Below are 25,563 nucleotides of genomic sequence, written 5' to 3'. Positions count from 1 at the left end.
TTCTTTCTTTCTTTCTTTCTTTCTTTCTTTCTTTCTTTCTTTCTTTCCTTCCTTCCTTCCTTCCTTCCTTCCTTCCTTCCTTCCTTCTGTTTTATATTGGAGTATAGTTGATTTACAATGTTGTGTTACTTTCAGGTGTACAGCAAAGTGATTTAGTTACACATATACATATATCTATTCCTTTTTCAGACTCTTTTCCCATATAGGTTATTGCAGAGTACTGAGTAGAGCTCTTTGTGCTATACAGTAGGTCCTTGTTGGTTATCTATTTTATATACAGAGTGTGTATATGTTAATCGCATACTCCTAATTTATCCCTCCCCCCCACCTTTCCCCTTTGGTAGCCATAAGTTTGTTTTCTAAGTCTATGTGTTTGTTTCTGTTTTGTAAATAAGTTCATTTGTATCGTTTTTTTGTATCATTTTTTAAGATTCCACATATAAGTGATATCATATTATATTAGTCTTTGTCTGATTTACTTCACTTAGTATGATAATCTCTAGGTCCATCCGTGTTGCTGCAAATGGCATTATTTCATTCTTTTTTATGTCTGAGTGATATTCCATTGTATATATATATATCACATCTTCTTTATCCATTCATCTGTCTATGGACATTTAGGTTGCTTCCATGTCTTGGCTCTTGTAAATAGTGCTGCAGTGAACATTGGGGTGCATGTATCTTTTTGAATTATGGCTTTCTTCAAATATATGCCCAGGAGAAGGATTGCAGGATCATATGGTAGTTCTATTTTTAGTTTTTTAAGGAACCTCCATACTGTTCTTCATAGTGTCTGCACCAATTTACATTCCCACCAACAGTGTAGGAGGGTTTCCTTTTCTCACACCCTCTTCGGCATTTATTATTTTTGATGATGGCCATTCTGACCGGTGTGAGGTGATACCTCATTGTAGTTTTGATTTGCATTTCTCTAATAAGTAGCGACGTTGAGCATCTTTTCATGTGCTTTTTGGTCTTCTATATATCTCTTCTTTATGAAGCTTCTCAGACCACCCAGCCTGCGTTGATGAGTAGTACAGTAAAAAAATAGCTGTGGTTATGGTCTCAAATGGACATGCCTGAGTTTAAGTGTTAGCTTCATCATGAATAAGCACTGTGATATTGACCAAACTATTTAATTTCTTTAGGCTTCAGTTTTTCCATCTGTGTAAAGCAGAGATATTGGTGTTCCTGTCTCCTATTATGAAGTAAAATGAGAGCTTGTGTATAGTAAATAATGCATGACATAGAGTAAATACATAATAAATATGAACTTTTAATATCATTTATCAATTAAAATTATGTATTGTGATCAAGTATTATTATGTATTCATTGTTATAGTGAAATATTCACATCCTCTGCATGCAACCAATGGGTCAGGGGCCAGGCAGATAGTGTAAGTGAGCAAAGAGGAAGGTGCCTAAGACAGTAGGGAGTGGTGTGTTTCAGGAGAGAGCACACACTCCCTCTGATCCAGACAGCTCCAGATATGGTTGCAAGGAGGGGAATGTGAGTTCAGTGATGCTAGATCTCAGATTTCTTCCGAGGTAAGCTGAGAATTCCCATTTTTATATGAAATATTCTGATTTTTTAAAGTGTCAGAAATCAGTTCTAGTGTTTACCTATCCTATTTCATTTTTATTAGTATCACAACCGAAATGAATCTGTCTTCCCAGCCATTGATCATCAGTTTGTGCTCTTAACTGAATTCTCCGAACCTCTTTAAGGGCAGGGTCAGAGCTTTCTGCCCTAGTGTCTGTAGTACCAGGTGTTGGGCAAGTGATGATCAGCGATGTAGTGGATGGTTTTAGGACCATTATCTTCTTTAATTGATGTGTTTTGATTTGACTCTCCCTACTTGTTATTGTTTTAAATCCAGTGTTTATTTTGGGCCTGAAGTTGAGCACTTTTTATGTGAACAAAGCAGTGGCTCCCAGCTACCTTCTGCTAGAAATCTATTTCTGGTAGGAATTTGCTTAGATTTCTTGCATACCACTGTGGGATTGAACATTATTTCATTTCCTTCTTTTTGGAATCCATACTGATACCTGCACTTAGTCAGGTAAGGCAACTCAGTAAACTTAAATGATTCTTTAAACCCACTTTGAGAAGCCAGAGTGAGAGGGAAGGAAGAAAAGTTAAGGGGGGAGGAGGGAGATCCTTCTCTAGAAACGTTATTGAAGTTAATTTGTACAAAGATCATTTCCCCCTGTGGGCCACGCCTCTCCCCAGGGTGACAGAAGCATGTAGGTGGATTTTCCTTAAGAAGTTGATATTATACTCATTTGAAGTGAATACATAATATAAATTAATAAAAATTATATTGGAGTCCTATAAAGGCATTACTACTTATTTTGAGGAGGAAGATAATGAATTAAAGTTCTGTTCAGCTTATTTCTGTTCAGTCACCATATATTGAGGGCTTATTTCTTGCAAAGCACAATGCTTGACCCTGGGGGGGTGGGTAGGGCACAAAGAAGAATAAGACAGGATCTCTGGTTTCAAGAATATACACAGGTATGATAAAACACATTTCCGCTAATTAATACGTAAACCTCATTTTGAATTACTTGAGTCATGTTTTAAAGGGGATATCTACTTTCATAGGTATTTTTTGCAAAATCAATAGTCAGCCTAACCAACCCATGATTTATCTTTTGAGTGTATGTGGATTCTTAAACACAAGTTTTGCCTGTGTTTGCTTAAAGCAAATATTCCTTTAAGACTACTAAGTTACTGCAGAGAAAGGCTTTATTCTGGATGGCTCAGAATTTATAGATACAATAATAATAAAGCTTTTATGTTTCTCTTTACAGCACCCTTGAGAAATAGAGCAATATTGCTGTAGTCTCATTTTCCAAAGGGAAATACATAAGAGTCTGTCATCTGAATCCAAAGTGAGTTGTTTAATGAACAGGAGCTAGACTTGAGAACTTATAATTATTGCTCTAGGGCTCTCTCTATTAAGATAACTCAGTTTAATTTGGGGCAGGATTTATAGAAGATAATGGAGAACACCAATTATATGAGGTCAAGGCTGAAAAGGGATTATGTAATGACCAGTAAATGTGAGGTTAGTTATGTAGACTGATATTTTTAGCTTGCTAACAAGATATAGGAGATTACATTATCAAGAGCAGAATCCTCTAATTTAAAGAAAGTAATATTAAATTAAACAAAAATTTTAAACATCTATCTGAAATGTGGGTTGAATCTAAAATATCTTTCAAGGGGTGTTCGAAGTGTGCAGATTATCTTGTCTCAAGCTTTTAAATTTTCTCATGTATGTACCTTTTGAATATTGTTAAGGATAGAATGGAGGAAGTTTCTAATGATTATATTTACTATTATAGAGTTATTGGGAAGTTTGAACTTTAGTAAAATGTTTTCAAGAAATTTGTATAGATTAATATAGGAGGTTTTAAAAAATCACTGTGAGGAGATTTTGAAAAGAGAGAATTAAAGAAACAAATGTTTAAAGCAGAATATTTAATAGACAATAACATTTGAAATTTTATCTAATTTAAAAATGCACCCCAGATTACAGATGCTCTTATGAGTGTTTGAAATTTGGAATTTGAAAATGGTGTTTGAAAAGCCAATAAGCGCTCTCACTCAACTTATTGGACAAATGTAGATGATATGGTTGCTTTTGGAAGGCTCATTGTTTGGATTTCAGCTTCTGATGAAGACTCTGACAGACCCAACCATAGCGAAATGCCTAGATCTTGGGTGAAACACATGCTTTAGTACATTAATGAAATTGCAAGCAGTCAGAAAAATCTTCAAAGACTGTACTTTTTAGCTCAATCCATCCCAAAGTGAGCTGAAACCCAGCAAGTGAGCTGTAAGGAGAAAACAAATTGGAAAGGTAAAGGCACTCTAGGACAGTAGTAATATTAGGAGTCTACATTTGGACTTGTAGCAAGAAGAGGGACCCAGATTGAAATTTCCACATGAAGTCTGTATCTTTAAAAGGGGAATAAAGTAGTTCCAGGTTTATATCACACCCTGACTCCCTACAAAACAGATGTAAATGCTCTCTGGAAAAGAGCATGCCCAATAGAGATGCATAGTTTACCCACAGATTAAAATCAGGCAAATAGGGTCTCGTAATAAAAGGTCAATAAACTAACAAGAAAACAAACAGCCATGATTGAGAGTCAGCAGAAAAGTCAAACAGTTGATTGGCATACTCCTTATCCAGGACCTTAGATACTAAAATGATCAGAGTAGAATATAAAATAACCATGGCATAAAAGGTTGAAGGAAAGAAAAGATGAAATCACAAAAATGAGCAAGTAATAAGAAACTAACAAAAATGACCCAGCAGATTTTTTAAAAGAACCAAATAGGGCTTCCCTCGTGTCACAGTGGTTAAGAATCCGCCTGCCAATGCAGGGCACATGGGTTTGAGCCCTGGTCCGGGAAGATCCCACATGCCGCGGAGCAACTAAGCCCATGCGCCACAACTACTGAAGCACGCGCTCCGCAACGAGAGAAGCCACAGCAACGAGAAGCCCGAGCACCACAACGAAGAGTAGCCCCCTCTCACCACAACTAGAGAAAGCCTGTGGGCAGCAACGAAGACCCAATGCAGCCAAAAATGGAAAAAAAAAAAAAAAGGAACCAAATAAAGCATTTAGAAATAAAAATAGAATTGTTGGGGGAAAACCTTTGATAATTAAATGGTTAAATATGCAATAAGAGTTAGTGAACAGGAAGATCAGTTTGAAGACATTATAGAGAGAGTAGCACCAAGAGACAGCAAGTGAGACAACAAGAAGGAAAAGAATAGAAAAAGTGGGAACAAATAAAGGAACAAATTCAAATATATCAATAATGACAGTAAATACAAGGGAACCAAATATGGTGTTAGCTCTGGGATTTTTATAGATGTCCTCTTTCAGATTGAGAAAGTTTCTGCCTTTTTCTAGTTTGCTGAAACTTTTTCGTTTTGTTTTGTTTTTTGGTCATTAATGGATATTGGATTTTGTCAAATGGTTTTTCCGAATCTGTGTTTTGGAATTGAGATGATGATATGGTTTTTCTGTTAATACGGTGAATTATACTAATTGATTTTTTTTATTGTTGGCATATAGTCGCTTTACACTATACTGATTGATTTTTTTTTTTTTTTTTTTGGTACGCGGGCCTCTCACTGTTGTGGCCTCTCCCGTTGCGGAGCACAGGCTCCGGACGCGCAGGCTCAGCGGCCATGGCTCACGGGCCCAGCCGCTCCGCGGCATGTGGGATCTTCCCGGACCGGGGCACGAACCCGTGTCCCCTGCATCGGCAGGCGGACTCTCAACCACTGCGCCACCTGGGAAGCCCTGACCCATCATTTTATACACACTAGATTGAAAAGAAAAAGTTTGACAGTAGCAAAGGTTGGTGAGGATGTGGAGCTAAGGAAATCTATCTAGACATCATTTAGCATGTTCAACACCTCTATTCCTTTTGACCGAGCGAGTCCACTTATAGGAATATGCCTTAGAGAAACCAGTGAATAGATCCACTAGAGATCATATATGAATGTTCATAACAGTACTATGCATAACAGCAAAAAAATTGGCAACAACTAAATAACCCAAAAGTTTATTCACATGAAGCTAAATAAATGAATTGTGACATGCTTACAAAATGGAATACCATAAATTGGTGAAATTAACAAACCAGTGCTTTGTTAGATGTGTGAAACCTAAAGTCATAATTTTGAGTGGAAAAAAAGTCCCAGAATATAACATTCAGTAATTTTTTCCCCATTACATGCTTCTAATTGAAGTATAGTTGATTTACAATGTTTCAGCTGTACAGCAAGGTGATTCATCGTTCAGTAATTTTTTATGGTGTTCAGGGGAAGTAGGTGGTTAAGATGATAGAGGAATATGCAAACAGATGCCACAGTAGTAATATTCCAGTTCTTTAGCTGAATGATGAGTTCTCTGGAGGTGATTTCATTATTATGCTTAATAACAGAAATATTATATACATATTCTCTTGTATATATCTAACATTACATGATAAAAATGTAGAAGCACTTAGTTGGCAGAAATATTTAAGATTTAAGAAATGTAATGAGGGCTTCCCTGGTGGCGCAGTGGTTGAGAGTCCGCCTGCCGATGCGGGAGACACGGGTTCGTGCCCCGGTCCGGGAGGATCTCACGTGTCGCGGAGCGGCTGGGCCCGTGAGCCATGGCCGCTGAGCCTGCGGGTCCGGGGCCTGTGCTCCGCAACGGGAGAGGCCACAACAGTGAGAAGCCCACATACCACAAAAAAAAAAAAAAAAAAAAAAAAAAAAAGAAATGTAATGAAATTGAACATTGTAAGCTGCTGAATTTTTTGGTCATTATTTCAGTAGTTTCTGGGGTTTCTCAATCCCTTTCGATCTCAGGGAGCCATCTGCTGGAGAATTGCTTCATCCCCTCAAAACAAGTTTAATTTTTTTTTCTCTGGCCTTTAAGTTTTGCATCCGATTTGAAGCCAAAGTTAAAAATAAATCTGGAAAATTAAGGCAGTACCATCCCTAGTACTTCAGTCGCTCTTTATGTGTGAAACCATTTTGCTACAGTGGCTCTTGATTATATTGTATAGGGGTTCCCAGGAAAACACTTGCCAACAAGTGTTTCTTCTTTTAAAAGTCTGCCACTTGGATGTGTCACAGCCGTTCCATTTACAGGGGAAATGGGAGAAAGACTCATGCTTAGCCTCTTCCCAGAGAATTCACCCTGTTTCTTTTCATGGTATCTTTCCTCTTCTTCACGTGTCCTAATTTGTGTACCTTAGATTTAATTTTAAACTTGGTAAAGGAAAGAAAAAGAGAGGTTTGACCCTGAAACCTAATGAATAAATAGGCAAAGACAAGGATTCAAATTAATCATTGCTATTCTAAAGAGACAGAAAGTACAGGCAGGAGCCTGTTCTCCCTATAAGTCAAGGATAGAGAGGTCATGTTGGGGAACAAGTGTTACAGGTGGGGTCCTTCCTACTCATATTGTTGGGATGACGTATTCTCAACCAAGGGTTCCCCTTGGACTCATTAGCAACACTCTAGGAATGCTAGCTATGTCTCTATCTTCTGGAAATCTTAAAATGTCTAAACTGTGATAAAAATGGATTGAGAGAAACTGAGCCTCTTTGGTGGGAACTGCCTATTAAATGGTAACTGGACTTTGTAGCAGAACCAGATTACTCGGGCCCAGACCACAGGGCAAGCTTCCTCCCATATCTTCTGTTGATTTTGTTGGGAAGATCATGGCCCTGGTCCCGAACAAAATGAAAACTCTTGGTTTTGGTAACCTTAGGCAGAAATGTTTGCAGTAAATAAAGAAAACAGGCCTGACCTAGAGAGTCAACATTCGGGGTTTAACAAACCCATTTGAGGCTCTGCTGTGATATTTGAGCACCCGAGGCAGTTATATCACCAGCGAAGTAGGCTGTATAAGAGCTTATAAAATTTGCTCTCCTTAGCCAACTGTGTACATTTGGAGAATAATGCCTGCAAAGCATTTTGACTTCCTCAGAAGAAAAGCCCCATGTAAGTACAAGGTACTGTTATGGGTTATGAAACAGCTGTGAAGAGATTCTGTCAGAGAGTGGCCAGACACATGAAATTGGCTTAGAGATGATACTGTCTAGACATATATTTTTTTTCTTCCTGCCACTTGCAACAGGCCATTTCTCTGTTTGAGCTGTTGCCACACTACTTAATATGATCAAGCATCTCTTGGCCATGTGGCACGTAACCTGGCATCTCTATTTAATGTTTTACGGTTTTAATTTTAACTGTTTCAGTTCACCTCAAGCCCATCAATCAGAAATCAAACCATGTTCTAGACCCTGTTGCAGGCTGAGCTGCCTAATGTCCAAACACCTGTGTAGGCGCTTTGGCTGACACCTAAGTCGGTTTTCTCACTATTGTTAGGTGTCAGAATTCTTGACATTGGACATGCTAGCCAGTGACTTGATCTTGGTAAGAGTACTACGGAAAAATCCATTAACTCCACGGCAAGTAGCTTTAGTCATTGCCTGACTGTGCATCCTGAATTCAGTGGGATGCCTTGAGCAGATGCTGGTTCAGCACGAGTGACCAGGGGATTTTATGTAATCCGTGTCAGGTGTTTGGGAGTGAGAGCAGTGCGAAGTGGTGGGAGGATTTTGCCTCTCACGGGGGGTGGTTACTCGGAAACCATCATGACTGCCCCTTTGATTGCTGTTAGCATCAGCGTTATTGTTTGGTTTTATGAAGTAATCGGTGTCCGGTCAACCTGGGAAGAAGAAGCATCAGTTACGAGGATGCACTTTCCATTCCAGGGGACATGACTAGAAGAAACTTCTTAGGCTGAACTCTCTGAACCTTCCCTTCCTGGGTTGCAGTGTTCTTTAGGGATTCTCAGGACAAATATAACTTCAGTCTCTGATCACTGTCGCCAGATGTTGATATATGAGGTGTATCTGTTATAAATGGTAAACCAAGAGCATTTTTAAAGGTTCATTTTTTCTTTTTCTGTGCTATCTTTGTATGGAATAATTGTGCGTGTGTGTTTTATGTTGATCCACATGCTTATTTGGGATTCAGATAAATGAAAATAAAATTTGGGTTTATCTTAACCCCAAATTACAAAATTCAGAAAGCATTACCCTATAGCCTTTAACATATAACCTGGTAGTGTTATTGGAATGAGTTCTTCGTTTAGTTTCAGTTCTTTGAGTCGGGGATCCTGTTATTGTTTTTGGCACAGTTTTATTTGCTGAATGATTATTTCATGTGATTGTCCTTTATGTTCAGAGGTGTTCATAACATTATTATTTCTCTTAGATGCAACTATGGAAAGACTGGCTAAATACAGATGGCTTTCTCTTTAGTTTTTATTAGTGGAAGAAGCATGCGTACAACTCTGGGTTGTTTTGTACCTGTCCATTTGATATGTTGCCTTTGTGCTTGTCCCAAGATTACTCAGAGGAATGTGTTACTAATTGCTTATTAAATGCTATTGTGTGTTTCCTTAGATCCAGTTGTTAAAAACCTGGATCTAGCTCACTGACTGCTCATTCCTCCATCAATCCATTCATTCAACAAATACTGAGAGCTACAGACTGCCAGGCACTGGGTTAGTCACTGGTGATACAGCAGAGGACAAGATTGTCCTTCCTTTATCCAATAGTTTTTCACCTTTCTGGGCCAAGCTGCTGTAAAATACTTTATTTTGCTAATATTAGAAAGGTTATCATACCTGTTTTTGTTACTGATCTGTAATAGTAGTCAACATTCCACTGGAAATTGCAGCAGGGTACAGGTGACATTCTACTAAAGATGTTTAACAGCTACAAAATGGTTGTAGCCTCCTAAAAAATAAGAAAATTCCCTGGCAGAAAAAGATAATGAGGGGATAAAGCTAGACTAAAGGAGAACTCTCACTCCTGTAAGGCTTGTCTCCCTCCTATTTTCTCTGCACAGTTTCTGAAACTTCCTTTTTCTATAGCTGTCTCCCCAGACTTGCTCAGGTATTAAAAGTGACAACTAGTAAACCTTATACAGTTCTTTGTGTTGAAGGTCAGTGTTGCTGGGACAAGGAGAAGACTTTCCTCTTTCACCCCACACGTCAGACAGGGTCCTTCCTTTCCCTTTCTCAATATACAATTGAATAATTGTATATTACTCAATCTTGTGTTTCTGGAGAGAGTATTCCTCAATTTTATTGTCTGACTTGGAGTTAGACATCTCATGTCGGGCATTTCAGGGCAGGGAGGAGAAGGAAGGCTTTACCATGGGGGGTGAGTGTGGGAGAGATTGTGAGACATGAGACACGTTGACCTGAGCAAGGTCCTCCAAATCCCATTGTGAAGGCAGCAAACATTTTGTTTGCGTAGACTTGCATAGATGCTGCCCTCTCCTCAGGATGCAAAAAGATGGAGGAAGATGACTTTTGAGGTCCCTTTCATTATTTTTATAGCTCTGTATTCCTCGCCTCAGCTTTACTGAGGTATAATTGACAAATTAAATTGTAAGATATTTAACGTGTACGCTGGTGAGTTGATATACACATACATTGTGAAAGGATTTCCACCATCAGATTAACACATTCATCATCTCACATATTTACCTTTTTTATTTTTGGTGAGAACATTTAAATTCTATTCTAATGGCAAATTTCAATTGTACAATATGGTGTTTTCAGCTGTAGTCACCATGTTATACATTAGATCCTCAAACTTTATTCATCTTATAACTGAAAGTTTGTATCCTTTTGCCAACTTCTCCCTATTTCCACCTGTAACGGCAGACCCTGGCAATCACTTTTCTATTCTTTGTTTCTATGAGTTAGACTTTTCTTTTTTTTTTTTTGATTCCACATATAAGTGATACCATGGAGTATTTGTCTTTCTCTGTCTGATTTATTTCACTTAGCATAATGCCCTCCAGGTTCATCCATGTTGCAAATGACAGGATTTCTTTTTTTTTTAAAGGCTGAATAATATTCCATTTATGTTCTAATATACTTATATTATATTATACCTATTTATGGGTATAATATAAATTATATAATATGCATAATACATATAAATATTTATAAGTATATACCACATCTTTATCCATTCATCCATTGATGGCCACTTAGGTTGTTTCCATACCTTGGCTATTGTGAATAATGCTGCTGTGAATGTGGGGCTGCAGATGTTCCTTCAGGGCAATGACTTCATTTCCTTTAGATATGTACTCAGCAGTGGGATTGCTGGATCATGTAGTTAGCTCTATATTTTAAAGAGGAGGAACTAACTGAACACATTGAGGACCAAATAGAAGTTGTCCTTGGTGGTTGGTGGTGGTCAGAGCAAGGGTCCCCAACTCCAGGGCCATGGACCAGTACCAGTCCGAGGCCTGTTAGGAACTGGGCTGCACAGCAGGAGGTGAGCAGCGGGCGAGCCAGCCAAACTTCATCTGCCGCTCCTCATCGCTCCCCATCGCTCCGCATCGCTCCCCATAGCTCCCCATCGCTCCCCATCGTTCCCCATCGCTCCCCATAGCTCCCCATCGCTCCCCATCGTTCCCCATCGCTCCCCATAGCTCCCCATCGCTCCCCATCGCTCCCCATAGCTCCGCATCACTCCCCATAGCTCCCCATCACTCCCCATAGCTCCCCACCACTTCCCATCGCTCCCCATAGCTCCCCATCGCTCCCCATAGCTCCCCATAGCTCCCCATCATTCCCCATCACTCGCATTACTGCCTGAACCATCTCCCCTCAACCCCCGCGGTCTGTGGAAATATTGTCTTCCACGAAAGCGGTCCCTGGTGCCAAAAAGTTTGGGGACCGCTGGGTCAGAGGACAATGGTTCAATGATGAGAGCTGGAAATCCATGGCTCGGAGCTCTGGCTTCGCCTTTGCGGTTCTTAGGGGATCAGTATCATATTGTCACAATTATTCCATCTAGTACAACCCTCTTAGGTTTGTGGAGAGGAAACATAACTAAAAGTGATTTATAACATTTTAAAAATAATAAAGTGTTCTTTTTAGCCTATGACAAATTTCTGTCTATAGGAGGAAGGTCAGCAAAATTGTCAAATAGTCTTGATGATCCTTGATAGTTTTCTCCATAATCTGACCCTGTTACTTTTTCTCTATCCACCATCCAGCTTTATGGAGATTTTATTGACATATAACATATGTAAGTTTAAGGTGATGATTTGATACACACACATACATACACACATGGTAATCATTTTGCTATATATATATATATATATATATATTGCAAAATGATTACCACAGTAAGGTTAGTTAACACTTCCATCCCCTCACATAATTACCATTTTTTTTGGTATGGTGATAACATTTAAGATCTCCTGTCTTAATAACTTTCAAGTATATGATACTGTGTTGTTAATCATAGTCACCATGCTGTACATTAGATGCCCAGACACAATCAACTGCTTCTTCCTCCCCCCTCCCCAACTGAGCTCTCCTAGCAAAACTTGACTCTGGTTAAACGTCTCTGCCTACTCTACCCCTCCACCCATTCCTGCACCCAAGCAGCTGAATGTGGCTGAAGAAAAACACACAATCATCTTAACACACCTTACTCTAAATTTATGACATCATATCTTATGTGGACTCATAGGATGGCCTGGCAGTCCTACCTCATTTTCCCCAAGAATTCACTCACAGGCTCTTCAAGATGACTATTCCACACTTTTTCCTGTTGCTTCAAACCACCACCATTTCTCTTCTCCTTTCCAGTTTTTTATTTGACTAAGAAAAGAAATATGATAACTTTCACGTATTCCCACCACCAAATCTACCCGCCCGTCGGCACCTGTGCCTGCTACAGCGGAGGATGTAGTTGAGCAGGCCGTGCACTGGACCCCCTCCCCTCTCTGTAATAGCCAAGAAGCCAACCTTATATGGTGGCCGCTACGTGCCAGGCTTAGTTCTAAGTACCTGATGTATTAACTAATGTAATCCTTACAACAGCCCTGGGAGGTAGGACTCATACCAGTTTTATAGTGAGAGAGCTGAGGCACACCAAAATTCAGTAACTTTCCCCAAATCACGCAGCCATAGTAAGTTGGTGTGGCTCCAGGGTCCATGTGTGTAACCTCTCCATTATGCCTCATCTCTTGGGACATTCCTCCAGCCGCTCTCCCCTCTCTCCTGCGTCATCAATTTCCCCCTCTCTACCAGGTCTTACTCATCAATTACAAGCAAATTCTAGTAGCTCCTATTTTAAGAACCTACCCTTGACCCCATATCTCCTTCCAGCTACCCCCTAATGTCCCTGTTCTCTTTTTCAAATTTCTCGTGTTTTCTCTATTTGCTGTGTCTACTTCCATTTTCCTAATTTTCTTTGGAAGCACTTCAGTCTGACTTTTGTCCCTACCATTCCAAGGAAACAAGTTTTGTCAAGGTCACTAATGACTTCCCAAATGTCAAAGCCAGAGTCTCAGTTTGCTACTCAGTCCTTCAATCTTAGTTTTTCTGCCACCTGTGGTCATTTTTCTGTCTCCTTTGCTGGATCTCCCTCTGCTGGCCAACCTCTAAATGTTCGATTGTCCAGGGCTTGGGCTGGACCACTTCGCTTTCATCCACTCTCATTCTCTTGGTGATCTCAGCCAGTGCCAAGGCTTTAAATATAATTAATAGGTCGATGATTCCTAGGTTTTTATTTCTAGCTTTGACCTTCCTTAGACTTCCAACATTTCCATTTGTATGTCATAGGCACAAGCCACCACACAATTAATATATCTCAAATAAAATTCTTGATTTTGCTTTTTATTCTTTCGTTCCTATTTTCAGTAAAGTGGGGTCTTCCTCCCACATCGCACATTGTAATTATCAGCGAGGCTCTGTCTTCAAATTACATCCCAGATTTGACCACTGCTCTCCCTTTCCCCTGGGTTTTGAAATAGCCTCCTATTGGGTCTCCCTGCTTTGTCTCTTGCTCTGATATAGCCTATACTCTGCCCTACAGCAGAGTCATTCTTTATAAATATATGTTAGATGTGGCCCCTGCCTACCCCTTCCCCCTCATTTCCTGTATTCTCTCTGTCCCTCCTGCCCCCCAGCCCAGTCTTCTTTGCCATTCTTAGAACACAGCAAGCAGACATCTGCCTCAAGGTTTTGGTCTTGCTGCTCCCCCTGTTCTCCTCTGCTTGGAATGTTTAATGACCTAAATGAAACAAGAGAATTCATTATTTTGTTACGATCTCTGTTCAAACTTTACCTTATCAGAAAAACTTTCCTTGATCTCTCCATCTATAATAGTAGTACCGGGCATTTTCTATCTTCTTGCTGGTTTTAATCAGAGTGTAATGTATTGTATATCTATTTGTATATTTCTTTGTTTGATGTACATCTCCTGAGGGACATATCAGCTCCATCAAGGCAGAGACATCATTGCTCTATCCCTAGTGCCTGGAACTAGGTGTTTGATAAATATTTGTTGAATTTTTGGAACAGTGACAGGTATTAAGGCCCACAAAATTAAAGGATATATAAGAATGAGAAAGATTAGAGGTAATATTTTTTTAAGTTAAGAAAACCTGTAAATGATAGATGAAAAGGGATATATGTGGAGAAAATTGTCTGGAAGAGGAAAAGGAAAGTGTCAGAATTCTTGGGTGGCTTTACACCTCCCTCTCCTCTTTACCATCTAAAGAGCGTTCCCTGTTGCAGTCACCACTGTGTTCAGAGCCAACGGGGAGACCAAGGAAAAGGCCTTCAGTGGATTTTGTGGGCCCTTGTCCGGGGCTTCAGAGGTGCCTTCAGGATGTGGGTGGGGGCTCAAAGTATTCCTAGAAAATTAAAATTAATGAAATAAAATGAAATTGGGGGCCTTATGTTTCCTAATCCAACACTTTTTGAAGCGTCACAGATGACACGCTGTGAATTTAACTCTTATGATGATGGTAATGATAATGATTTTTTTCATGTGTTGCTTTTCTGACTGTCCTTGATCAATATTTCATTTCCCAGTCCCCTTTAGAATTGTATGGAGAACGTTGATGTAATGGTTTCCCGTCTCTTGGGTCACTCCTCTGTAACGAGCACAGATACAGGTGTGGATTTATGGACCTCTCACTTAACACTGTTGTGAGTTCTACTCACTAATGTGGAAGAAGAACAGAAAGAAAACTGTGCCAACATAATAATTCTCTTGTTTAGTATTATGAGATAGAAAGAGATTGGAACACTCCTTTTAAATTCTGTTAGTGTTTCAGTGTGCTTTCTAACAGATAAATCTTTAATGATCTACAGAAAACAGGAAGAGGATGTTTCCTACCCTTGTAAGTATAAATATGTCTTTAACAAAAATCCGTATTACCTGAACTTTGACTCCCAGTAAACATGATGCGTGATAATCATCTGACGTAGCTGTGGTTTTGAAAGTTTAAAATGTGAGAATACGGTGGGCATGTAATCCCGCAAAGCCATATTGCTCAACTTTAGCTATAAAATTTGTGTGAAAAGGCCAATCATGATTGTTTTGTAGTGTTTGGGTCATTTCGAAAGATTCATTTGTATGCACTCACTGTATTTCTTCATGTTCCCTTCGCTTTCTTCTTGCCTAGAGGGAGAAGAAGATGAGGATGAAGAAGATGAGGAGGATAAAGATGCAGACTCCCTGGATGAGACCTTGGGTGGTGACACCGAGCTGCCTGGGTTTACTCTCCCCGGCATCACGTCTCAGGAGCCTGGCTTAGAGCAGGGAAACGTGGTCTCTTTGGAGGGAGCCACCTACCAGGTGCCGGACACCGTCGAGTGGGAACAGCAGAGTCAGGGCCTGGGTAAGAGTCATGTGTGTTTCTTTCCCTCCCATCTCCCCTCATTTTAGTTTTCTTAGGTGACAGCTTTCCTTCATTGGCATAGATTATGGAACAAAATGGATCTTCTGTTTATGGGTGTTTCAGCTGGGAAAAGGTTCTCAGTTCTTTCTTCACTATGTTTATATTTATGCTCTTCAATACTCAGGCTGCAGACAGTCTCCATCTGCCCACGAAGAGCACAGTTACCTAATTTTTGGAAGGAATTCCATCTTTCCTTCCCAGCTGGAGGACAGCTGTCGGCTTTGGGAGGACTTCCAAAGTGGGAGGAATTGTGTGTAGCCAGTCAGCTGCACAAGCAGCGTGAACGGAGTGGAGTCGGAAAACAAATGGATTTTGTCATCCTCTGTCCTTTTAGAATTTCCTCCCTGGGGAAATCCTTCCTTCACTTCTGGGTGAGCTTGCAGCCGTCCCAGGACTTTTCTGCTTGTTCTCGTGGTTGCATTTCATCATCAAATACAATCTTGTTTCAGCAGTTAGTGTCCAGACAGCTCCAAGCTTACTCTCTCTTGTGCCTGGCCTGGATGTTCGGTGAGAGTCTCCGCGGATGCAGGCTGACCCCAACTCTGACACTCTCTTCCTGTCAGCAGGGACGTTCCTCTGTCTGTCTCCTCTTACTTTTTTCTGGAGAGAGGCTATTATGCTCTGGGTGATTCTTTGAGGCCTCACTCTCTTGACTTGAGGGGAAGTGACCTCTTCTCCAAAGAAATCTCCTCCCTGAAACTCTTTTAGTTTTTAAAAGGCCCATTTATACCTTAAGTACAGCAGAGGTTAGATTTAAGGGTCATATAACCAGCGTTTGGAGTATTTCATTGAAAATTGGGATGTTGGTCTTCGACTTCGCTCTGGAATATCATACTAGTGTATCCTGGTGCCTCGGTTGAAACTTCCAATTCAGAATCTTATTACATATGATTTCTTAAATATTGTTCTCCTCTCCTCCCATGAACACTCTTTCAGATTAGTGATGAGGAAGGGTAAGTGCATTAAAATGAGTATGGAGTGGGAAAGTCGCATCATCTGTTTATCACACGATTGTGTAGTTTAAAACAAGCTCTCTCGCTTTTTTCAAAGCTCAGACTGAAGTTGGTAAACCTTTAAAGATTTGCAGTCAAAGGGGGAATCCTTTCCCTAATCTCTAAAACTAAGGAAACATGCATAAGGATCTTTAATGTCATCTTCTCTTCCATTATAGAATTCTTTCACGAGCTGTCCTTTAGATTTGGTTAATTAATTTATCCAAAAAATGGAACACCTACTATGTTCCTTTGCAAGGCATTGGAAACACAGAGAAAAACAAGGCAGTGCCTTTTATTGATTAGAGCAGAGCCCACTTGTAAAGGCTTCAGTGCAGGGTGGATGAATTCTATAATAAAAGTAGAGTTATAGGAGGCCAGAGCAGAAATGTAGAAGGGGGCCATTTAGAGTAGCTTGGAGAGATCAGAGCTGTCGCTTGAAGGATATATAAATAGGAGATAGCTTGCAGGAGAAAGAGGTCAAAGACAGAACATACACAGAGGCATTGGAGGGATGAAAGAGCATGGCATAATACAGATGGGTTGGCAAAGAACGTTGTAAGTGGGTAAAAAGAAGCTCTAGGAGATACAACAGCAGACAAGGCTGGAAAGGTAAGGTAAACAAGGATGCATCACGAAGAGCGGTGACTGCCAAGAGGCTTTCCCTTGTCCTTTATGAAAACCATTCTAGTGATAGTGCAATGGAGGAACAGGGGAGGAGCGTGAGATTGGGGAGAGAGAAAGGCCGCTTATGAGACCAATGAAATGTCCATGTGAGAAACGAAGGCGCGAACTAAGGCAGAGGAAGTGGGATGAAGAAAAAGGAGCCAACCTGAGAGCTTTTCGTCACGGGTACTAACTGATTTGGGGGGTTGAAGAAAAATAGAGAGTTGAGGATAATTTCTAGGTTTTTAGCCTGGGCGAACAGGTGGAGAGTGATATCTCTGATGAAGAGAGAGAATAGAGAGAGTGACGTGAACTTGGCGTATTGGGGAGATGATGAGCTAGTTCCGGGCACATTGAATACGAGGAGCCTGTGGGGTGTCCAGGATGGACTTCGATTTTGAGTCTTGAATTCAGGGAGGAAGTCTGCGACTGAGAAATTATTCTGGGATTATCACCCTCTAGGTTGGCATAAAGGTTGTAGTTGAAAGGTACCTGGGATTTCCTGTGGAATATGCTTATGGTAAGCAGAGGAGGTGATAAAGGATGGACTTCCACTGGACAGGCAGAAGGTATCATACATGTGCATACAACGCTGTATTTACTAAATCATTTCCTGAACAAATCCGGCATGTAATTGGGCAGTAATTACTTTAAAAACATATCAAATGAGGGCTTCCCTGGTGGCGCTGTGGTTGAGAGTCCGCCTGCCGTGCAGGACACACGGGTTCGTGCCCCGGTCCGGGAAGTTCCCACATGCCGCGGAGCGACTGGGCCCGTGAGCCATGGCCGCTGAGCCTGCGCGTCTGGAGCCTGTGCTCCGCAACGGGAGAGGCCACAACAGTGAGAGGCCCGTGTACCGCAAAAAAAACCCCGAAAAACAAAAAAAAATATCAAATGAAACTGCTAAAAGCTTATAAATATATCAAAATATTATAAAACAAACACAAACGCTGGCCTGGGAACATGTGAATAAATATTTAGTCTGAAATGCACCTGTTCTACATGAGCTGGTTGAGATCAATAAAATAAAATACAAAATACCAATGTAACTTATTATAGAGGTTAAACACAAAGACAAAAATCTACACATCAAGTGACTCCTCAGGTAGTGGATTTATAATATGGAAGGATCATGGACAGTTGGACAGTCTTTTAAGTATGGATTGGGTGAATATTTAGGGACTGTACCCCTTTACTGGAGAGAGGGTTGCTTTTGTACAGAGGTACTCTATGGAGGCCATATGGCATCTATTCCTGGATTGTGGTCCAGGAAGCCAATTTTCCCCACTTAGGAAGTTGGCTTACCATTTATGATAATTATAAGCAATTGGAGAGGCTATGAATCTTAGAAAAATCTGTAGCGGTTACAATTCAAGGGTAACATGATCATTTGGGCTCTAGCCTTTTTCAACACAAATTTACCATTGAAGAAGAGTCAAATTTTTAAAAAATTGACTTTATTGAGGTATAAATTATATACGATAAACTGCACTCAGAGTATGCAATTCGATGAGTCTTGACAGTTGTCAAGAGGGAGGCTACACTCATGTGGCCTCCATCTCACTGAAAATGCAGAGTATTTCCATCACTTCCCTTTTGTCCCCCCAATGATTCCTCATGCCCTTTGCAGTCTGTCTCTCGCTCAGTCCCCAATCCCTGGTAACTACTGATCTACTCATATTACTACAGATTAGAGTGCATTTTCTAGAATTTTATATAAGCGGAATCATATAATATATACCTTTATGTACCTGGCTTCTCTCACTTAGCAAAATGATTTTGAGATTCAACCATGTTGTGGTCTGTATCAGTAATTTGTTCCCTTTTTATAGCTGGGTAGTATTCAATAGTATGGATATACCACATTTTGTTTATCTAGTCACCTGTTGATGAACAGTTTTTGGCTAATAGCAGTTACATTTTAAGGTGTGTAGGGTAGGAGGCACAGGACAAATAGCCCTATTGTCCCCCTGTCCTGCCTCCTGATTCCAGCCTCCATGCATGGCTAAGGTTTCTTAAATTAGTGATACCAATTGAGTGATTTGCTATGCTTTTTAAAGTGATTTCCCCAAGTCCTGAATTTTTATTTCATATCAGATTTTTTCCTTTTAATAAAATTTACCATTTTCCTGGTTGTCTCCTACCTTTTACTTTCACTTCTTTTCCTGATATCTTCCGTTTGCCAACATGTTTTTAGCATTGTAGTTTTCGTGGGAACCAAAATAAGGAACAAATTTTTCAAGCCCTTCCTTTTTTTCCACTGTGGGAAGACTGGGTTGGAGTAGTAGTGTCCGGGTCTAGGATTTTATTAGCTCACCAACTTTTTCTTGGAGGGACAGGAGTATTTCCTAGTAACTCAAAATAAGTGACAACTTCTGGATCAATGTTCATTGATACAGTTTCCTAAATGTTCTCAGGTCACGTGCAATAGAGGGAAACGTCCCCTATTTGTGATGGATTTCGTGGTACCAAGAATAACGGCTCTTGCTGATATGATTAGGTTAAGGATCTTGGGAGGGAGAGGTTATCCTGGATTTTCTGCAAAGGCCCAGTGTGATCACGAGTGTCCTTATAAGCGAGAAGTATCAAGTCAGAGTCAGAGAAGGAGATGTGATGACAGAAGTAGAGGTCAGAGTGATGTGGCCATGAGCGAGGAATTCTGGCAGCTTCCAAAGCTGGAAAAGGCAAGGAGATGGATTCTCCCCTTGAGCCTCTAGAAGGAACACAACCCAGCTGACACCTTGATTTTTAGTCCCTCAAGACCCATTTTAGACTTTTAACCTCCAGGACTGTAAGGTAATAAATTTGTGTTGTTTTGAGCCCCTAAGTTTGTGGTAATTTGTTACGGCAAAAATAGGAAACTAATACAGATTTCAATAAGTATTTCATGAGCAGCTTCCTTTTAGAAGTAGAGCTTGCGTGGCAACTGTAGTCTGAGTGTGAGTGTTGTAAACTTAACTATAGTTTTTTCTTAATGAATCACTAAAAATGCAAAGATTGAGACCTTTAAAAAGTAATCCAGTTTAATATAATTATACTTTAATTGGTCATCTTATTCATTCCTATTTTTAAGTGGGTTATTTTTATTTATAGACTATCACATCCTATTTTACAATATGAATGGTATTCCAAAGCAAATGCTAAAACCCATAGAAACCTTTAAAAATGAACAGATTGAAGTGGGTAGTTGGGATTGGCTAAAAATAATACATACTCTTTGAATAGATTATCGTTTCATTTTCTGTGAAGTAACAAGAGCAGAAAACTTAGATGACTTTCTGAGGCAAAGCAGTAGATCCATGGCTTAATTCTGTGCACTTCTGTTTTCTGTATCGTCACATACACATTGCCTGTAAAGCTCTGGAGAGAGAGAGCCCAATTTCTTGATCTTGCTGTTGGGAGGTGTGATTGTGGACTGAACTATAGAGGACAGAGAATCAGGAGTGAAAGTTCCATGTTATGACTGAGGTGCATTGATTGGTAAAGTGCTAGTAGCATATAGGAAGCTCTTTATTTACATATGCAGAATCAATTTCTTTTCTGATCTAACAAGTTTATTTTCTTTTTTTTTTTTAACAAGTTTATTTTCAAATTTATTGGTAAGAACCTGTACAGAGAGCAGGTACTGTGACCCCCCCACACCACTTCTTATCCTTTCACTATAATAAATCACACGATTATTCTTTTAAAAGTATAAAATCAATATGGGCAAAGTTGAGTCAACATATCTTTTTTTTTTTTTTCCTTTTGCGGTATGCGGGCCTCTCACTGTTGTGGCCTCTCCCGTTGCGGAGCACAGGCTCCGGAAGCGCAGGCTCAGCGGCCATGGCTCACGGGCCCAGCTGCTCCGCGGCATGTGGGATCGTCCCCGACCAGGGCACGAACCCGTGTCCCCTGCATCGGCAGGTGGACTCTCAACCACTGCGCCACCAGGGAAGCCCAACATATTCATTTTAATGTTTAAACATTTGCAGTGTAATTAATGTCTGGTGATTCTTTCCTCTGTGCATTCTGTATCTGCTAGGATGCCTTTAGCTATACGTAGCAGAAACCTTAAGTTGACTTAAAGAGTAAAGAAATATATTTTCTCTGAAAACAAGAAGTCCAGAGATGGAGCTCCTGGGTCAGTTGACTCAGTAGTTCAGCTGTCATCAGTGACTCATGTTTTTCCACCTTGCTGCACTGTCCTCCTTGGGATGTTCACTTTGGCCCCAGGCTCTCCTCCGTACAGTTGCAGTGGCTGAAGCAGTTTCAGATGTCACACCTAGACAAGACATTGTTCAGACAAAGAAGAGCACTGTCTTTTTACTGTGTTTCTTTCTCAGGAGAGAGGAAGACTTTCCAAGAATCCCCCAGTAGAATTCTCACCACTGATCGGCTGGGATTAGGTCACATGCTCATTTCTAAGCAATCATTGGCAAGGGGAATGTGATCACATGACTGGTGGAATGGATGGGGGCATGTGTCAATCACTATACCTATCTATGATTTCTGTGTTTTTCTGTTTACTTCTCTTGTGGCTGGTTCTTATCCACGTTTCTTTTATCTTCCAAGAATCCTGTGACTAATCTTGTTAAACTAATATATTTATCATCTTAAATATGTTTTGAATTCATGAGTTCTGGATGAGGGCCCGAGGGTGGTGGTATTGTTCCAAGAAGAGACCATTTTTTGGCCACTTTATGGTTTGGTTGATGTTCTGAATAGATAAGGCTTCTAAAAGCCATCAATTAGTTAAGTGCAGAATTACTATAGCTGTCTTCACATTTTATTCAAAAGCCTGCATCTAACATTGGGAGGGGTTCCTGATTTAGGAAGTGGAATATTTTTCTCTGGAGGTCTTTAAAAAACATGATAAGTATTCAGTTAACAGTATAGAGCTGTTTGTGGAAAGCAGAAGAATGAAGAGCATTCATGTTTCTAGTTTTTCACCAGACATTCATAGAGCTAAGGGTGTGATGTATGTTGTGGAAAGAGTGAGAGGTTGACCTGTAAAGAGATAAATTGCCATGGGGCAGAGAATGGTTCTATAGATGTGAGGCCAGTGGCTGAGCGATTACACAGTGGGGAATTGAATCATCATTTACAACCAGGGGTTTCTTTGAGTGGGCAGCCATCTTTGGGGTGTGACTTCGGGAGTGCTTGTGTGATCTCTAATTTATATCCCCCTCCCCATTTGAACATGGTGCCTACTCTTCAATATTAAGAGCCTTCCTTTGGATTGCAATAATATGTCTTGAGAAGGCCTTACAAAAATGCAGATCTGCTGTCTGGATAGGATAACCCATAAGATGTTATCATGGATTTATTATTATTTATCAGGTTCATTACCTGGTGATTTAGGATGATTTTAATATGAAAGAAAGAGAATGTGTTTTGAATTGGTAGAAAGGTAGAATGAACTGTAGGCAAAGGTGAGGGGGTTCGGCCTTAGAGAAACTGAGCATTGGTCTGTGAGAAAGTCAGAGCCTTTGTCCTCAAACGTGTCAGCTCTTCTCTTTCTTCTCCCCATCATCCTTCTTGTTCTTTTAGAACACTTAACATGTAGCTAAGACTGAACACTTAAATATAGTGCAACACGGGCTGTGACAGCAAGAAAAAGATGCTGCATAAAAGATAGTGGGAAGTGTGAGACTTCAAACAACTCTTCACTGCAACAAATTTGAGTGTATTTTGGCATATAACGTGCTAAGCTGTGTATTATGAGGTTGCTCAGGAAGTTGCCGGGCTAACGTGGTTAAATATGTGTAAGGAAGGAGAAGGAAAGAAACCTTAATCCAGTGTAACCAGCACGATGTGAGTGGCAGATTGGCTAAAGCCCCCTCACCAGTGCTTCTCACTCTTGGCTGGAACCCCCTGGAGAGCGACACAAGATACTGATACCTGGGTCCCACCCACAGAGCACAGCGGCCCTAGACTGGGTCTGCTGGTTGTTCCCTTGGGGTGAGGCAGCTTCTGTTTGTGAAGGGGCTGGAGAAAGAGGATTGTCAGAAGTGTTCTGTGCTCTATGAATTGAACTTCCATTAGTAAAGATTTACATTGCTTGTAATGATCTTTTGTGTATTGGATTAGTGTGCCTTAAAAAAAAAATCCAGCTTTTTACAGTCATATTGAGATTAAAGTCAATATCCATGGTTTAGTTTTCCCAGAAAGCCCATGGTCACGTTGATTTCGGATGCACGTAGCAGTAAGTGGCAGCTTGCAGCATGCAGCACGAGCGGTAGCTGGAAGCAAGATCTTAGTTCCCGGACCGGGAGTCCTAACCACTAGACCACAGGGGGCAGTGGCTAGGGCCTGGATCCCTAATTCTTGCCTGCCTTGTCAAGAATGAATTCACGTGAGGAGGCAAAAGGTAAAGAGAAAAGTAAAAAGTTTATTGGAAAAGCAAAGTACATGTGGAGAGATGCACGGGCAAACTCAGAGAGAGAGTCGCACCTTTGGGAAATACTTAAATTCTTTATAAAAGGTCAGTTTTCCAGGTCTTTGTCTTCCTTCTGGCCAATCATCTTGTTTTGTCCCCCCTGGCTAATTTGTCTCAGGACCCTCCCCTTAGGTGCGCACGCACCTTTCAGCCAAGATAGATCTTGACGTGAAGGCGTCTGGGAGAAGCAAGTCTCGCTGTGGCCTGGCATTGTCCCCTGACTTTTGACCTGCAAGGAGCCTTTCTGCGCATGTGTAGTGTCTCCCTTGCCCCAAGGATGGGAGGTATATGGCCTCTTGATCCTATACTCAGACAAGGTCTGGCTCCTCTCTGCTCCTGCCACAACTGTTATCTTAAGGCGTCCACAAGAGACAAAGCCTGGCTTTTTACCCTGTTTCAGTTGTTACGTCCATTTTGGGGTGCAAACAGGAGGCTGACTGTAAATGCCTAACCTGGAGCCCACCTATCTCCTATCTCAGGAAATGTAAACAGGAGGCTAGTTGTGAGTGTCTGGCCTGAAGCCCACTTTTTCCTGCTTCATGAAATGTAAACAGGAGGCCAGCTGTAAGTGTCTTACCTGGGGCCTGTCTGCCTCCTGCCTCAACATGACAGACTTCTAAATCTGTACCATGGAGATCTGTACCCTGACCTCTGCATCTGGAATGAGTGAGCATCTCCAGATGTGAGTTTCCTTGAGTAGGCACCTGCCTTGGAGTTACTTGGAGTTCTTTCCTGTCCTCAGATGGTACGCAGGGTTTCTGGGTTTAAGAGTAATGCCATTTACTCTTTCTTTGGAAAGAACTGAATTATTTTTCTGAGACAAGAGGAGCAGAACTGGGGTGTAGACCTCCTTTTTCCACATTAGGCAGGACACACTGATGCCAAAGTTTAAATTAGAGATTGTGATCCCTGCCTCTCCCCACCTCAGGAGAATGAGTGCTTAAGGGATGTTAGGTCTGCAGAGCAGGATGCCTTCCAAGTCCAAGAAATCATTTCTTCATCGATCTTTCCATTTGAGCCGTTGGTTACTTGCAGATTAGCAGTAGTTGGAGATTTCTAGGGGAGAAAATCTGTCCCCATGCCTGTGGTGAAAAATATGACAAACTCAGGATTTTAGGTTTTAAATGCATTTATTTCCTGAGTTTTCCATTTATTTATTTTTAACCTGTTATATTGTAGGTATTTTTGTTAGAAGCCATACATCCTCTTTTGAGCCTGGGGTAGGTTATAAGTAGGTTAAATACATAAAAGTGAATAGACTTCCTTCCTGCTGCCCACTTCCAGCCGTGCTCGCAGATATGTTCTGAGGACACCTGTCTTGAACCAAAAATCAAAAAGATAGCTGGCCAAGGCTAAACAAGACCAGGTTCTGGCCTAAAAAGAATGTAATGTATTCTGGGTTTTTTTCTTTCATTTTGGTGTTCATGACACTTCTGATGAGCAGTTATGTATAATGGCTACAGTCAAACTTTTATATTCCTTCAGCATAGGAAATGTTAAGTCATTTGGAAGGAGGAAAGGATTGATGGCATGGATGACTTTGTGGGTTGTGTTAAATTTTCTTTTTAGGACTGACAGTTAATGATTTTTCACAGCTATATGTAGGACTTTTGCACCAAGAATTTCAGGCAGACTGGAATTGAGGCTTTGAAATTCATTAATTCCAAGAGTGGTAGAACTCAGATCATTAACACACACACACACACACACACACACAGAGTTCCCTTTGCCCGAGTCAGCTGTGGGACACTGCAAATTCCCTTATTCTCCTCCAAAGATTTCTTTTGAGAAAACTAGTGAAGAGTCAACTCTAAGTCTCAAACACTAATGAGGGAAACTAGAAGAACAGAGTTAGTGGAGAGCACAGTGGCAGCCACAGCCCCATCTGCAGCTAACTCCCCTATGCATAAACCTTCCCTGGGGATGTTCCTGTGTGGAGGAAGGGAAATCAGTCTTCGTTGTTAAAACATTGATCTTTGTGCCGCTGGGTCTCTCCAGTACTTTAGTAGTAGGTTCTGTGTGATCTCAAAGAACTGCCAACCTCTCAAACTGGCCTCAGGAAGCCAGAGCTATTTTTGAAATTCAGAGGATTGGTGGTGCGAATTAAAAATACACCACAGCAGAAGTGAAGGAGAGA

At 40.8% G+C, this 25,563-nt stretch overlaps 1 protein-coding gene across 1 annotated transcript in view; it reads left to right on the top strand.

Moving 5' to 3' along the window:
* Positions 1-25,069, top strand: part of ARMH4 (armadillo like helical domain containing 4) — a 47,728-nt gene extending 22,659 nt beyond the window's left edge. Inside the window, exons 4-5 of the mRNA XM_027111736.1 lie at positions 15,072-15,287; positions 24,996-25,069. Of these exons, the coding sequence (XP_026967537.1) occupies positions 15,072-15,287; positions 24,996-25,069 (290 nt within the window). The remainder of the gene's footprint in view (positions 1-15,071; positions 15,288-24,995) is intronic.
* Positions 25,070-25,563: the final 494 nt, after the last annotated feature.

The sequence above is a fragment of the Aethalodelphis obliquidens genome, unplaced genomic scaffold (assembly GCF_003676395.1).
Source record: "Aethalodelphis obliquidens isolate GAN/ISIS:26980383/991018 unplaced genomic scaffold, ASM367639v1 scaffold10, whole genome shotgun sequence".
Lineage (NCBI taxonomy): Eukaryota > Metazoa > Chordata > Mammalia > Artiodactyla > Delphinidae > Aethalodelphis > Aethalodelphis obliquidens.
This window is presented reverse-complemented; position numbering and strand designations above follow the sequence as displayed.